A 17469-nucleotide genomic window follows, 5' to 3' on the forward strand; every position below is an offset into this window, starting at 1 on the left:
GCAGAGGAGCACAGATCCTCCCAGGCACAGACTCATCTGTGCCCTGGAGAAGAATTACTCCCACCTAGGTGTTGTGCTCAAACCTCTAATTCCATACACAACTTCACAGCTCTGCCAGCTCTGCTTGTTTCCACTCCCAGAGATGAAAGAAAACTGACCACTAATTTTTGATGACTGCTTTATGAAGTCCAGAAGTGATTAACAGACTTGCAACAGCATTACTACAGTTATAGAGCTATGTTCATTAAAACCTCATACCACAGAGAGAAACCCCCTCCACATATTCAGGTAGAAAAGCCTCCAAAGAAATGATTCAACACGCCAGATGCCAAGTGATCCAAGCACCAAACCACTGGCAGACCTTGAGAACACAGGTGTTAAACTCCCCATTCCTACCTCCAAGTAGGCACTTTCACAAAGCACATGCAGTAACCATCTGCTCATGCATTTGCTCCTATTTTCCATGATTCTGTGATTCTAGATGCTCCTGCTGCTCCAAGGGAGGACCCAAGGAGTCTTTTCACATCTCCATTCCTTACCTTTACACCTGTGTACTGTACATCATTGCCCATCCATTGAGGAGAGACATTATAAAGAAACCAGGTATCATTATTAAAACCATGTTTATGGATGACTTCAAATTGTTCATTCCAGGAATCCCAAATAATCTTAAAAAGGAACATTTTGCAGAGAGACAGAACAACTGGTTAAGATATATCATGTCTGCTTTGTGCCGTGATGGGTAATGACTAATTAATACCAATAATAATGCTAAGTTTGGAGAGTGCCTCAGCACTGGGTCAGCACTCTGGTAAGGCAATGTTTTATTGCAGCTCATTAAAGGAGAAAAAAAAAGCAATAAAAGGCTTAAGAACCATCACAGATCCTGATTATATGAAGCTAATAAACAGTATGATAAACTATGATTTACATGAATAAGAAAAGGAATGGACATTTCATTTCCTATGCCTTTGTTGCTCCCATTCAGTTGCACTGATGGGGCTATGTGGGGAAGCCCCACAGAGCCTGTTTACAAGAGAACTTTGCAAAACAAAGACAGTCACGGTCAAAACTTTGCTGGAAAATTCAGTATATTTACATGGAAGAGCTGGGAAGAAAAGAAGTATTCTGAAATAGCCTCGTGGGATAGTTGAGTTGGAAGTGGTAACTAGCAGGGAAGGATCTCATGGCTATCTAGATATGTGGTGGCCACAGAAAAAGCATCTGGTTTTCAAACAGAGGCTTGATCAAACTTTCTTCATCCAGGCAAAAATACCATTGCACAACTCCCTGAGCAAAATGGCAACTGCCGAAGTGTTCTGCATGAAGGGAACAGCATTGTCCAAGTCTGGCTCCTGAGAAATCAGGCTCAAGCTCTTTGCTTTCCATAAATGTGGAAAATGTGCCATGCCAACACTTGAAAATACATTTCAGATGCACATACACCATCTGAGGCAGCTCCTAGAAACAATCCCATTTTTCCTCTTTCTTATAACTAACAGAATGGAATTGCTCTGGATTTACAACGAAGGCACCTAAAAGCACAGTTGAAACCACTGTTTTTAAGAAGACCTTGCTATGCCATAACTTTTCACAGTTCAGTTGCTAAATTACACATTATAAAAATAAGTAAGTGCAATTGAGAGACTGTGTTAATCTCAGAAGTTTAAACACTGCTCTGTAATGACTGCTTTATAGTGGCCCATAGTAAAGTGCTTTATGGGGCGTGCAGGAGATTTGTCCGCACGCGTCCGTTAAACACTCCTGGGAATTTTCTCACACAGAGAGACCAGGCCTGGCACAAAACTAAACATGGACAAAACACTGCCTCATTCACACGGCACCAGGAATGCCACCCAGTAAGAAAACACTTTACAACACCTAAGAGAGATAAGAACCACCAGCCAGCATAGCAATAAGATGTTGCTTTTGAAAAAGCAGAATTTCCTAACCTGACAATCCGTGCAGATTCTGGAAGCATGACAAAAACACAACTGTCCCCTAGCAAGGAGATGAGAACTTTGATTATAAAGAGCATTGATTATAAAGAGATGATAAAGAAGCATGGGTGTTTTGTAGAGTAGTTTACTAAAGCCAGGAGAATTTAGAGTCAAATTAGGTTCTTGTACATAAAAATTCCCTGGAACTTCGGGTGAGTTCACACATGATTACTCGCTCAGGCAGTCTGCAGCTGACAGACTGCACCCAACTGCCTTTTCTCTCTGGCCAAACAGGATCCATCCAGGTTGACTCTGATTCCAAGTGAAAAGACTTTTCAAGAAATTAAACATGATGGTAACAAAGTTGCAGACATGGTACCAGAGGTGTGTTTTGGTTTTATTTTTTTAATAATCATCCTTCAGAATAACACCACGGCTAAGCAAGATGGGGTTCTCAGGGGTTCTCAAGGGACAAAACTTGATGCCACACTAGACAAGTAGAAGTACAACCAGCAAGGCACTGCATGAAGATCTTTGTGAGACAGCATTGCCTCCCTCAGCCCTAAAACACTCACAAGCACTGGAGTGAATTCTCAATCCTTCAGTGTTACCATTATTAGAGTATCATTCACCCACTTGTCTGCAAACTGCCTTCTTCTCCCACCAACTGCTCCGTCTCACAACAATACCTCATTTCTGGCTCAGAAGACCAACAAAAAGCTCTCCCCTGAGCTTTGGCAGTGTCCCCATGATCACTTGGCAGGAGGCAGCATGACAATGATTTGACAGGCATCCCCCCAAGGAGACTGCACACATCAGTCACGCTGCTGACACACTCCACACCCGGAGGAGCTCATCCACACCAGGGGTGGTTTCCAGGTGCAGGCAGCTGCTCTTGATGGACCATCCTAAAGCAGCAGGTTTTCCTGTTTCACTAACAGCAGAACCAGAAGTACCTCTTTGCTGTGATGGTGCTGGTGACACTGCCACACTCGGCTTGAGTAAAGCAAAACAGCTTTGCTTTGAGTAGAGAAGACTGAAGTCCAATGACAAAGCTACTAAAAGGAAATAGCACTGCAAAAACAATTGCAAGTTGTTGCAATGATGATCTTTTCATGATGTGCAAAAAGTCTTTCCAACAAAAAAAAAAAAAATTCTCTTCTGATTTTGTTTTTTTAAAGGAAACTGAAGAACCACAACATTTTCAGAGGATGAGCTGTTGTTGGGTACCACCAAAAATAGCCAACATTTACTATGCAGAACACAAATCATCTTGATCTGAATACTCTGATTGAATGAAAGAACACTGACCCTCATCAACTGTTGTTTAAAGGATGGTCAGGATGAATAGCTTAAATGAAGGAATAAACACAAATCTTCTTTTCCTACATGAGAAAAGCAGAGGTTTGCAAATCTCCATGAAACAATCTTAAATCTCCTGAATGACAGCCACAAGCTCTGGCCAGTGACTCATTTCTGAAGCTTGACACGCTGGAATGCTCTGACAGATACAGGCAATGGGAAACTGCCTTTGATTGAGGCTTCTGCCATCTTTAAAGTATGTCCAAGGTTCCTGGCAGTTTAACTGTTCCTGAAGATAATAAATCCCTTGTGAGACAGGAAGGCTGAACAATCACATACTCAAGACTAGCTCAATCTGTATAGCTCCAAGAACAACTTCCAGTGCAGGTGATAGCAAGCACATGATAAGCCAAGTTCCAGGAGGAACTCTGTTGAAAAAACAGAATTATGGGAAACAGACTGAACTGCTCATTTTATGGACATAGCTCTATTCCAGCACTCAGGCAGTAAAACTGAAATGAACTCCCTCAAAGTTAAAAATGCCCAATAGAACTCAAGAGGCAAGGTAATTATTTTGACTTGACAGAGGGAGAGGACAGGTCAGTTGTTCCCACAGAGAATATCTCACCTTGCTGACATCAAATGGAAACACATCTTTCAGTTAATCTGGGTGTTTTTTCCCAAAGCTACATTTTCTGTGCTACGGATTTATAACCCAGGCCAAGCCTGTACCACTCTGGGCTAAATAAAAAACCTAAAGTTCATAAGAAATGTAGCAGCACATGCCCCCACAGCCTCTCTTGTGGTGTCACAGCTCCCCCATGGGATCAGGCTGCTCAACCACTTCACATTCCCGGGACTGACCCTCTGCCCACATCCCACTTATTAACGCAGGTTCCTCAGGATCTCAGCTGTGACATCTCCTGGATCAATACTTGTCTTATGTGCAGGGAGTCAGGATGGCACCCACAGGATAAAGGCAACTTCTCTCCACCTTTTTCTTAAGAAAATGGAAGCAAACACGAGTCAGCACTTGAAGGTGTTATCTCCAACATTAGAGAATAATTCCATGATAGATGAGCACCAGAATGACACAGTCTATATTGTGTGGGTGATAAAGGTGACATTTGCAACACCGGCTGCCTTTGTCCTTTCTCCCACCCCCTGGGTAAGGACCCACCTATTCTCATCCAACACAAAACAGCTCTGGCACAAAAGCAAAACTGAAAACTCCAGCAGGAACATCAAGGATATATTTATTGTCAAACAGTAGCACATCAAAATAAGCAGGCAAATGTCATAGTAACTAACAAAATACACGGGAATGCTTTGTGAATTCACTGGATTTTAGTTTCAGGCATCTTTAGAAAATGTATTTATTTGGCTGACAGGAAACCACAAAGCACAACTGTCCTGTACACAACCGTCCACAAAGCACAACCCCCACATATGGGGAAATAATTATAGGCAAAATAAACTGGTTTTAAACAGATCTGTTTACTGTATTTCTAACCACCTCATACTTTTGTTCTTCATTATTTGAGGGTTTGAGCTTTCTTTTTTTTCCTTATCTTGGCAGTCCCAAGATTTTTAGGTCTTGGTACTGTAGGGACCAGTTTCTAAATGTTTATTATCTGGGCTGGCAATAGTGGTTTGTTCCACTGAGAGGATAAACAATTCACGTCAACGAAGTTTGGTGTTACAGAAAAATGACTTATGTTTCTCATAATTACTCTAATTGGGGAAGCAAGTTTTTTCATGAAACAAATGATGAAATTGCTTGTTTGTTTAGTATTAGTCAAGCATATTCTTATTTCAGAGTTATGAAAATTACGCTGTTTTCTTCATTACAGCCAGTCAAACCATAAGATACAAAGCTTGAAGTTAACAGCATAAGTACAGCTCTTTGAAGAAAATTAAAATGCCCCACATCCCCAAAAAACAGTTTAGTTACTTCATAAAAGGCAATAGCATGGGATTAACCCATTGCATGTGGAAGAGCACTCCCGTGAAATTCTTCAATAGAACACATGAAAGTTTGAGGAAAACAACAGAAATTTGTGTACCTTTAGGAGCAGGAGAACACAGAAAACACTCTTAAGGTGAGCTGTTCCAATTAAGCACCTTTATTGCAAACAAATTTTGGAAGACAACCTTAGTCCTTGACTAAAATGCATCTTCTTGTTATTTATAGTCCTTGAGCCTTTTGCCACCAAGATGGGAAAGGTGCATTGAATGTACCTTCAAATGAGTCCTTCAAATTACATTCTGACAAAATACATCACACTTAAGTGAACCATCTTCGAGGACAACCTTAGCTGGGTGATGTAATCAGCAATTAAAATTCCAAAGTTGCTAAGATGCCTCCAGTAATTGTTTTCTACATTATATCCAAGTACCTCCCTTCGTAACTGAATTTATGCTAAAAAATTGCTGAAACACAACCCTTGGCTTCGCAAAGCACAGACCAGGTGGATTTCATTTGGGAATCCACACTGCTGTAAATGATTTTGCTCTCCCATGCAGCCAAACTAAGAAAAATGTGGACAACAGCAGTAAGTCACACCCACTGAGAACATTGTCTTTTTCTAATCACCCAATGACATAAAGTTATTGTATAATTCTACATTCACTTTGTCAGTAGAGGAGGTATTAGAACCACTACATCCTGGTTAAGTGAAGGGTTATTTATCCCATGAGGACACAAGCAATTATGACAAATGCATTTACTTTAGATAGTATTGGTTATACAGTGAAAGGACACACCAAAAATGACAATGCACATCTGTAACTTGGAATGTGTGAGATGGTTTCCACCAAGCTCTCACCGTCGACGCTCTTACTGAGAGATGCGATATTGTAGCTTAGGTTTATTAGGATTGTGTTCAATTAGCCAGTCAGCAAGCCAAATCTGTGAACAAAAAAACAAAATCCAAACATTTTCAGCCTTCTGTTACTTTCTATTAAGTTCATAGGAGAATATTATAAAAGCATTATTATATATAAAAGCATTATTTGAAACCTCTGTTACAGATACTCTCCTACTGTGTTGCAAAATTAAGCCCTTTCAGAAAGAAATGGACATGCAGATGACCTGTTTTTTAAAAATGTTCTGTTAAATCTTCACAGCTTATACTGCTTTTGAACAATGCACAATGACCTTTAGAAGACAACTTGTCCTGGCAATGTTTATCTTTGTGAAAGTATAAGACCATTTGAGCCATACTTCAATAATTCAGCCAGTTCTGTTTTGGAATGCTGCTGCACAACATGCATGAAACTGCTTAATGAAATATTACTGCTGACAACACTTAGAGATAGTTCATCCAGCAATCATTCATTAAGAGTGCCAGCCTTCTGCACTGATATCACCCTGCAGTACCTAAAACCTATAACCTAAAACCCCAACATGGTTACTTTTTGAAATTAATATTTTAAGCTTTCCAGCATTTTGTACTTAAATGAGAATGTGGGAGGAGGAATGCCTTAAGTCCGAATTCCATGTGCCAATCTGGGCCTGGCCTTAGGCAAATTAAACTTTTGCCTCGATTTCTCCACTTGTAAAGCAAGTTTTTAACACATCCTTATTTACTTCACAAGGCTGTTGACGACTGGTTTCTGGAATGCCGAGAACAACAAATTTCATACCACACTGTGAAGAGCTGACAGAACAGCAGACAGGGAAGGTAAGCAACACTCTGCTTTTACTACCAAGTATAAAAGGTTTGCAAAGGGAGAGCCAAGCAGAGCACTAGGACAGGTAAAGCAACAAGAGCACAGTAGTAAGAACCCAAGACAGAAATGGAAAACAAACAAACAAAATATCCAAAACACAAAACCTCTTAAGAAAATTACTTTAGAAAAAATCAAATCAAATCATGTGAACCAAATAAATGTATCCTGTATTACTTAAGGAACTGGCTGAGACAACCTCTGTGCTGACAGCAAGTATTTCTGAGACACTTTCTGAAGCCATCTGCAAAAGGAGAGGAAAGAAGAAAAGGACACTGGAAAAAAATCATTCCAACAGTCTCCCTGTAAGCCACCTAGCAGAAAACAAACTGAAAAGCAACATGCAATATCTATTTCTGAAGCAGTATCAAATCAACATTATTTTCCTTCTGACATTATGAACAACAAAGAAGGAGCAAACAATGTTTTTAGCAAAGCTACTGACACTGCTTCATACAGCTCTTACAAGCAAGGAAGGAAAGCATTGTCTTGATGAAGTTACTGATACCTCATAATTGACTAGAAAATTGTGCTAAGAATGCAGATTAACTGGAAGCCAAAACAATGAGTTAGAAAGATGGGACATGCAACAAAAAAAAAAATCAGTATTTAATATAGTAAAGAGAAGACTGAAGGGAAAGAAAATGCAAATATGCAATAGGTTGCTGCAAAAAAAAAAAAAAAAAGACATTGTCTCCAATGTCTTTTGGGATAGTAAAAGGGAAAAAAAAGGTAATGGGGTTTAAATTGGAGCCAGGAGATTTAGGCTATCTTTTAGTGAAAGCTTTTAACAAGTATAATTAAGCACTGAAACAGACTGCCTGGGGAGACTGTAGATTCTCCATCATTTGGAGTGCTAAACCACAGGCCAGACATACATTTGTTAGAAATAGATACAATTGGTTTGGCCTTCGGGCAAAGGAATGGACTTCATCTCTGTTTTCTAGATTTCTATGGTAACAGTGCTAGACATACAGATAAAGTACAGATAAACAAGTTACAAAGCTGGAACAATCAAAGTACATTAAATGTGGCCTCATGTATATCACACAGTTCATAGGAACACCCCAAGTGATTATTAAGGCTTTTTTTTTTTCTGAAAAGTATCCTTTAGAAAAATGCAATGGTGATTATAAATGTAGTAATGATGTAAAATCCACAACTGCCAGCAACTTGCACAGATTAATTATCTGCGTGCTTAAAGAAGTACTGGTGTGAATGACTGGAACTTTAAGAAGATACATTAACCACGTTTTTCCAGGTAAGAAAACTGATTTTGTTTAGGCACTTAAAACACACCCTTGTGTCATCTCTAACAAACAAATCAACTTCTTGAAACCAAATGTTAGAGTAGCTCATCAGCTGACAGCTAAAACAGCACAGCTCTCCACTAACAGAGTAGCTCTGCTATAAACAGGGACTTTACTAACAGCAAGTGACAGCATGCCAGAGCTGCCAGCAGTGCTGGACACTGCACATACCATGGGGTCTGCTGGCTTCTCTTTGCACAGGGCAGTGAGCCCTGCCAGCAGCGTGGGCTTCACATACAGGTTCAGGTAATCCCGAGCTCTTTGTCCAGTGGGAACTGGCTCCAAGATTGCTGCAAGGAGGAACCACAGGTGTTAGAAAGCAGTCTCTAGAGTGATTAAACCCAACATTCTTTCAAAGTTTGTTTATGTGTGAGCTGCTCTTTTCCTTAGTAAGTTAATAATACATCATGGGTTTTATAGCTTCTCCCACAACAAACTGCAAAGAAACTCCCTAAACTTCTTTACTATGTCCCTGAGGTAATTTTACTAATGATAGTCTATTATGAAAAGGGAGGAAGTCAGATCATCTGGGGAAAACCTGAATCCTTGAAGATGCATTTGGGGCAGAAGAGAAACAGTATATTCCATGTTTAGCACTTTCTTCTTCCAGTTAGTTTCTGAAGACCCTAAAATCTCACCTTTAGTCTTGCTCTGTTTGTCAGGGTGAGAAGAGACATGGTTTATACAATGGGCAAGATTTGTAAGGAACTGCAACATCTTTTATTAAACTCACTGATACAGCTGACAAAAAGTATCCGTAGACACCTTTTTCTAGCAGTTTCACTTGCATCTTTCTGTCAAAGAGCAAATCCTGCTACATTACAAACCAGAGATGCTCTTGCAGCCTTTCCAGGTTCTAAGACCCTTTTCTCTGGCACTTAACTTTGGAATTGCACTGTCATGTGAGCATCCAGCTGCTTTTGAATAGTAATTACTCAGCCTGAATCCAAGAAAAGAGTCAGTCTTCTCAAGTCAACCAAGGCTGACTGTGCCAGAAACACTTGCTGGAGAGTAATAGCTTCCTATTTCTTCTCATTTACCAGCTTTGACTGCTCCAGCTCCCAGAGCAGAGTTTGAAAAGTGTAAGCAATCTCTGTAAATACACTGGCTCTTCAGACAGATTTTTGGTAAGCCTTTCATAGCGGAAAATGTCAGCTATAAAGCAAACAAACCCAACCTCTCCTAAATCAGTTGTATCTGGAGTCAGGGCAGGACAGGGAAGAACTCCATTCTCCCCAGGACTGGCAGTGAACCAACTGCTGTGCCATTTTACCTTCTGGAAAGATGAATCGAATTTCCTTCTCTGCTGAGGAGATGCTGAGACTGCCGTGGAGCCCATTCCTCAGCTCATCAGTCCCATAGAGTGCTCTTAAGCTGAAAACAAGGGAAATAACTGCTTGGAGGGCAACTGCAAATCCCTTCCAAGTCTCTGCAGCCTGAGAGCACAGAAAAGCAATAGATATGGACTAATTAACAAGACATTGGCTTGTTTTGTTTTAAACATAAGAAGTAGCTACATAAAACTTTATGTTCATAGACTCAGCATTCCCCATGAAATAGGTGAACTTTGTGTACTAAAAAACAGTGGTGAAAAGCTGTTGCACAAACTGAAGAGGTAAGAAGCGTGTGTCTGTACTGTACAAACAAACAAACAAACAAACAAACAAAATAGGAATTCTGGTCTCAATTTAAAGAATGACAAAGTCCTACTGACTTGCCCGAGGCCAGTTCAGTGAGTTACCTGTGAGGGTGAGTTATCCTAGCTCTTAGGCTGTTGGATGGTCCCAGCAATTCCTTCCAGTATGAGACTGCACAATTTCTAGCAAGAACCATAGCAACTATAGGACCAGAACTCATATAGGCTGTTAAATTAGGAAAAAACACTTTTCCAAATTGTTCTGCGTAGAAGTTGCTACATTGCTCTGGGCTTAACTGGAGCTTCCGTTTCTATAAAGCATAGAAAACAAAAAAAATTAAAATTGCTTGCTGCATTGAAACAGGTTAGAGCATTAAAGGCAGGATAGAGTCCTCTCCTGCAGTCATAACTTCAAGTGCAGAACACAGAGTAACTTTTGAAATTCCTCTGATGCACCCAGATAGGATCCTCTTCTAGATTGAGAGTAACAAAGAGCAAAAGTTATCCAATTAAGGAAACAGCCCATTTGAGTAAGATGTGATTTTAGCCCAGGCAAACTACAGCAATTTCTAACTGCCAGATGACAGAGCACTGTACAGAAAAAGTGAAGAGCACTACAAGGGCAGGATTTTATTACTCAGCTGCTACAGCATAATGTTCTACTTTTAAACAAGTTTCTCTCCAGCCCACACTGTTAATTACGCAATTGTTCTATTTTTCCTTCAGTGCTTTGTGACTCTCGCAATAGCTGCCTAGCCTGCAGGTGGCCAGGATCAGGACAACTTTGGGAAGTTATCAGTAACCACAGTCAAGAAAAAATTTTGAAGTGCATTCTTCGAGCTCAAACTTGTATAACACGAGAGTTCCATATACTCAGAGTCCTAATAACTTTGCTCCCAAAAGTCACTGCAGACATCAGAAGACTCTACTAACATATTGCAATTAAATAAATAAATAATCTATTTTGCCTCATCTTCTGATACGTATTGAATCAACAGAAACATGGAATGGTTCACATTGAAAGGTGTCTTAAAAATCATCATGTTTCTAACCCCCTACCACAGACTGGAACACCTTCCACTAGACTAGGTTGCTCAAACCCCAAACCTGGCCTTGAACACTTCCAGGGATGGGGCTGCCACAGCTGCTCTAGGCAGCCTGCGCCAGGGCCTCACCACCCTCATGGTGAAGACTTTCTTCCCAAAATCCCATCTAAGCCTGCCCTCTGGCAGTAGGAAACCATTCTCCCTTGTCCCGCCACTCCAGGCCTTGTCCAAAGTCCCTCTCCAGTTCTCTGGAGCCCCTTCAGGCACTGGAAGGGGCTCTCGGGTCTCCCTGGTGCCTTTTCTTCCACAGGTGAACAAGTGCAGCTCTCCCAGCCTGCCTCCGGAGCAGGGGGGCTCCAGCCCAGGGAGCATCCTCATGACCGCTTCTGGAGTCGCTCCAAGAGATCCATAAGTAAATTAATACAAATAATAAATACAAATAAATAAAACAACCAGAAAGGTTAGGGAGGAAGTGAACGAAACAAAACAAGACAAGACATTGCAGGGCAGGAGGGGGAGGGGCCTCCGCCGCCCACAGGCGCGAGGGCGCAGCGCCCCCCAGCGGCCGCCCGGCCGAGGATTTTCAATATCCATCCGCTCATTTCAATACTCATCATCTATTTACTGTAAAAACAATGGAAACAAAAAATTAATTAGGCTGCAACTGGCCAGCTATCGAATTCAATTAATTCTGTAATATCCACTTGCACACCGCACAAAATCTTGTGATATCTGAATGACACACTCTTCAAAGAGTTGCCTTGGAAAGTTCACACATCTGCTCCATACATTTGCTAAATCTGAGTTTATTAATAAAATCTGTGTTTTCCTGTGGTCAGGAAATAGTCTGCTCTGTTCCATCCCATGCACCAAAAAGCATCTCCTTACAGAATCTGGCAGCAAAGTTTAATGGCATGAAGAACATGAATCAATTTTTGGACACACAAGCTTTTAGTTACTGGCTTGATTGCTAGAAGTTAAATATTTTCCTGACTGGAAAATATTCTTTTCTACTACTACTAGTAGTACTTTCTCTGGAGCACAGCCTATTACCTGAATGATTTGGAATCCTGATCGGAGAATGAGATCCTCTATTTCTTCTTCTTTACCAATGACATCTGGTTTGATGATAGCCAGAGTTCTTTCCACATAAATCTGAGGTTCAGGCATTAAGACCTCCATCCTGGCTTCTAAACTGGAATTCACTTGCCCCTTTCGAACTGCAATGACACCAGTAGATGACATTTGGAATTTGTCTACTGCACAGTCACCTACGGTGACACTCACCATGTACCCCAGGAACAGAGAGGGTCACACCCACCTCACAAAATCAATGAGATGTTCTTTACACTTGTTTGCACTCTGTAGTTTACATTCCCATTTTCAATGTGGTGGCATTTTGTGGAAAATAAGGCCAAAATTTAATGCTGTTATTCACTAAGTTGGACAATGAATGAGGAGAGAGAGGCATTATCACCCATTCTGATGTGGGCTCCCTGTGCTCCCACACCCTCCATCCACCATGGGCTCCTTCAAACCCCAAATCTGTATCCTCAAACGAGGACTGTGGGTGGGACTAATGACTTGGAGCTGGTCCACCGTAAGTCTCAGGGTAATTTCTCAATGGTTATTTAATTCCTGTATTTATGGGCTCCAGAAAACGTGCCAGTTTCCTGACTGAGCAGATGCACTGGCAAGCTGAGAGAACAGAATTGTGTTGTGAGTGGTGGAACCAGTGAGGGCGTTTCTGACAGACCTGTGTCCATTTGTAACCTTTTCATCACGGAATGGTTTGGGTCGGGAGGGACCCTAAAGACCATGTCCACCCTGCAGTGGCCAGGGCCACCTTCCACTATCCCAGGCTGCTCCAAGCCCCATCCAACCTGGCCTTGAACACTTCCAGGGACGCAGCAGCCACAGCCTCACTGGACAGCTTGTGCCAGGGCCTCACCACCCTCACAGCCAAGAACTGCTTCCCACAGCGTCCCATCTAACCCTGCCCTTTGTCAGTGCGAAGCCATTCCCCTTTTTCCTGCCTCTCCCTGCCCTTGTCTCAAGTCCCTCTCCATCTCTTTTGGAGCCCCTTTAGGCACTGGGAAGGTGTCCATGGAACCTTCTCTTCTCCAGGCTAAACACCCTCAGCTCTCTTAACCTTTCAGAGAGAATTGCGAGCGCAGGATGCTGCGGGGGATCCTGACGGAGCCTCAGAGAACGGCACACGATGGCACCCGCAGCCCTTCCCTCGCCGCTGCACGCCGTGTCCGCACGCTCCCAGCCCTGGCTCTCTCCATCCGCCCTGGACCAGACCCAGACACGCAGACCCTGCCTGGCTGCAAAAACCTGCTCCCTGCTGCAAAGTCTGCTTGTAACCCCCCAAATCCACCTGCCTTGGGGCCGGCCAGGCTTTGCTATGCCGGCCTCCGGGACTCCGCCGGACCCGCCGCCGTTGCCGGGCGATGGCGGGGCCGGCCCCGGGCACAAGATGGCGCCCGCGGGCCTCGGCGGGGCGGGACGAAGATGGCGGCCGGGAGCGGCGCGGTGATGGCGGCGGAGGAGGAGCGGGCCTTGGGGAGCGGGCCTTACGGTCCGGGACCGCCGCGGGCTCCGCGCACACAACGGGGGACCGCGCCTGCCCCGGCATGGGCTCCGAGTGTGGTGCGGGAGTAAAGGGCGGAGTGGCGTCATCTCCGGGGCTCCTCAAGAATCTCATTCCTCCCTGACAATAAAAGCCTTATGTCGGTTTCACCTCACGCTCACAACTGCTGAGGGAGCCACACGCTCACAGCAAACGCTCACGAACCGACGTAGCGCGATTAATAAATTGGCGGGGGAAAAAAAAAAATAAAGGAAAAGACAGCAGGCGTTTCCAGGTCATTTATCAGTGTTTGTGGGGAGGTTTCCTGTGGACGCGCCTGAGCAGCGGCGGCGCGGCGGGAGCTCCCGGCACAGCCGGAGCGCTGCCCCGGAGCACAGCTCTCTAATGGTGCTTCTCAGCACTGCGAGGCGATTACAGCGGCCACCCGTGCCTCTTCACGCTTAGGAACAGGAAACCTTCACCGTGTTGTGCATTAAACCGTCATGAGCTGGGCATTAAGCAGAGCTGGGGAGCCGCATTCTCGGGGGTTTTTCCCCAAATTTTACCCCCGTGCTGCCAATGCGTTTTCTCCCTACACGTCCCCTATTTCTCCGGCTCTCTGGCAGGAATTGGCTGTCCAGCAGCCACTGCCCAGCCAACATGACCCATAGTGGCCGGGCAGCCGAGGCGGGGGTGCCCCGGTGTCACCTCCCGTCCTTGTTTACCGGCGCTCCCGCATGGAGCCGGGCCAGCTGGCCCCGCGCTATCGGGGCGTGGGCCGGTGAACGGCCCCGATAACGCCGGCGCTGGCTCCGCCGCCCTGCTCCCCGCTCTCCTCGCCCTGCTCCCCGCTCTACTCGCCCTGCTCCCCGCTCTCCTCGCCGTGTTCTCATACAGCTCTGGGATCCGAGGTGCTGGAACACCTGCGGCTCGCGGCTGAGTTCAGCCAAAACTGGACATCGCACTAAAAAAACCCTTGAGGTGACACAGACAAAGGGACAGAGAGAAAACACAGGTGTGCAGGCTTTAAATTTTAATGGTATCAGACTGAAAGTAGAGGCAAAGGAAAAAAGACAAAAAATCCCCTAGGATTTGGAGACAGAGGTGCTGACACCTATGTGCCCTGGTTAGGTGAGGAAATAGCAAACTTACAGCAGAAGCTGGTTTTAGTGTAAGAAAAACCCATTTTGCCTTAATCTTTTTCATGAGTAATGTGAATAATATAAATATAGAAACAAGAAATAAAAATATGCAGGTATTTCCTTGCAACCAACTTGAAATATATTTAAAAACCAAAGACTGACATTGTTATTCATAACCTTAAAAAATAAGGGCCCCAAGTGCACAAGACAAATTCAGATACAGGCTTTCCTTCACCAACACGGGTACGTGGCATTTGTTTCTTTAACCTTATCCAATATTTCATTTGAAGGCATTGTAAACACTGCAACTTCACAGAGATAATGGATAAACATGTTTTATTTTTTTAAGAAATGCTGATAGAAAGAGTCCACCAGTTTTTTTAGTTTAGTTCAGAGTTAATTCAGGAAGTCATATATTTTCAAAGTCAATGAGCACAAGTCTGACAGCCCTTGCTTAAATTTAGCAGTTCAAAGGCTTCCTCTGCCTGCATGAACACTTCAGAATTATTATTACATAAGTAATGTTGAATTTAATATCCGTGTTTCAGTGTTAACGTGAATCTCTCGCAGTTTCTTTACTGTGTGCACTTTTTTTCCAGCCACCCAAAGCGCCTTCCAGCGCAGCCCGAGGCTGCAGTTTGGGAGCAGGGCCCTGCACAGCTCCCTGCCCACCAGGGCTCCTCGGGCTGTGTCACAATTCCTCCCGCTCGCTGTTTCCAGAAGCATTTCTGGAGGGCGGAGATGGTCTAATTTTAGTACGGGGAGAATCCTCCTCTCTCCAATGAGCGAGCGGCTGCATCTGGAGCTGCAGCCAATTACCCGGGTTTCCTCCTGCTGCACTTCCCACGATGGTCTAATAATGCAGAAGCACAAATTTAAAGTGGCCCCATACGTTAAGAGAAAATAACATTATGTGCTCCCTAACAAAGCCGTTCAACAGTAGTAGAATCTCAAAGGTTTCTTCTAAAGCCTTGGATTGCATAAACCTGACCTTAAAATAATGTGTTAATATCATCATGTTTATTGTCTTTACAGAGCTTGAAATAATATTTCTGATAACTAAAAGGCTGCTCTGAAGCATCTTCTGTAACTTCTGTAGGCCAGAGATGTGCTTTCAGGAAAAGAAACAAAACAAAAAAGGAAAATTTTAATTACAATGCAATGAACCACTGTGGTTCTGAACACTTCTCAGGGCATAGCCTGGCTGCTGTATCTTATCTGTTAAGCGGTTTAACAAGCCTTAGTTGTCTCACTTATTTTTAGCTGGCATGGAATATACCACCAAAAGATTGTGCCTGCAGGTGCATTTACATCCCAGCAACACCAGATAAGTAACATTTTAAAGAAAAATATTATTTCAGAGCTTTGTCCTCTGATAGCGCAAGAAAGTGCAAAAACGTCTTGCAGACTGTTAAAAAGGAAAGAAAAACAGAATTATGAAAATAAGTGAAGAAAAGCTAAAGAAGTAATAGAAGTAATACCATCTAGTAAAACTGATTAAAAATGAAGCTTGCACATCTTTTAGCTTTGTTTGCATTTTGACGTTAAGTAGAGAAAAATGTGTTTGCTCCAGTAGCAATGTTCTAACTATACACTTACCAGACATAAAACTTTCATCCACCATGGGCTCTCTTTCCTTTTTTTCTTTTCATGATGAACTGTCATACCTACCCACAGCACCAGCTTACCTTCACTGCCTGCTCCACCCATGCATGCTCTTGCAGTGTGCAGAGTGACGGAAATCCTGTGATCAAGGCAACTTCCTCTCCCACATGCCTGCTCTCTCCTCCATTTCTGCCTTCTCAAACTAAACAATTCTCCTTCTGCAGCTCATCTGAATGCTTGTAATCCCAGTGAGGTTTTCATGGCTGCTGCTTAACCCTTGTCAAGCCTTCCTGTCTGTTTTCCTCTACTTGTTATCTCACCATTTTCTGTAAAGATAAAAGTGATAAAATATTCTCTTCATGCTTCCTCTGTCTACAAGTCTCTAAAGTGGCAGTAACAAAAAGCTTATCAACATGTCTTCTGTAACTCCATCACTTGCCCTGATAACTTCACCCCATTTCATTTCCTGATCTTCCCAACACTCACTTCTTCATTTGTTCACAGCTTTAGTCATTCAGTCTGCTCTGATTCCTAGCACCCACAGAGATTTGTTTGTCTCTTTGACCATAAAAAAAAAAAGCGCCTTTGATATAAGTGCCTCTTGTCACCTCACAGATTCTTCCAGTCACATCTCTGTCTCTTGTTGGGATCTACCCTAAATCCCCTTCAAACTTGGTTTTGCTTCCTTTTATCTGAAAATTTCTCTGTCCATCTTAAACCAATCTCTTGTTTTAGTCACACTTAGCATATCTAGCTCATGTCTCAGCTTAGTTTTTGCAGTTTTTCTCATTTTCACTTCTCCAGTCAGTGTTTCATCTTGGCTTGTCAGTCCCTTCTTCCCTTGTGTTTCTTTCACTTTTCTGCAGGAGCATTGGTGAGCACTGTCCTTGACTCTCCTCCCTTCCCTCCAAGCTCAAAGCTCAACATCCCAATGTACCTTTTGTTTCACTCTGTGAAGACATCTCCTGTTTCCTGACAGCCCTGCAACTGAATTCCACAACTGCCCTTGCAGACAAACACCTTCCTGCTTTATCCCACCCGATTGCTCAGGATGAGCTCCTGTTGAACACCTGTAGAGGTTGGGGCTGACAATTTATTTCCTCCTCATCTATATACAGACATTCTATGTAAATACTGCATCTAGATAGCAGGCTTTCACCTAAACTTTAGAGCAGAAACGC

At 43.2% G+C, this 17469-nt stretch overlaps 1 protein-coding gene across 2 annotated transcripts; it reads right to left on the reverse strand.

The window, feature by feature from the left end:
* Positions 1-4481: 4481 nt before the first annotated feature.
* NME5 (NME/NM23 family member 5) lies at positions 4482-12753 on the reverse strand. 2 transcript variants are annotated; one of them, XM_068205847.1, is made up of 5 exons: positions 12020-12268; positions 10026-10231; positions 9558-9658; positions 8456-8574; positions 4482-6153 (listed from the first exon to the last, which is right to left on the reverse strand). In XM_068205847.1, exons 1-5 carry the CDS (start codon positions 12254-12256, stop codon positions 6082-6084), a joined length of 735 nt encoding a protein of 244 aa, XP_068061948.1. In that variant the 5' UTR covers positions 12257-12268; the 3' UTR covers positions 4482-6081. The 2 variants fall into 2 exon arrangements, with proteins under 2 accessions (XP_068061948.1, XP_068061949.1); XM_068205848.1 differs by lacking the exon at positions 10026-10231 and having other exon boundaries at positions 9558-9720; positions 12020-12753.
* Positions 12754-17469: the final 4716 nt, after the last annotated feature.

This window comes from Anomalospiza imberbis, chromosome 15, assembly GCF_031753505.1.
Source record: "Anomalospiza imberbis isolate Cuckoo-Finch-1a 21T00152 chromosome 15, ASM3175350v1, whole genome shotgun sequence".
NCBI lineage: Eukaryota > Metazoa > Chordata > Aves > Passeriformes > Viduidae > Anomalospiza > Anomalospiza imberbis.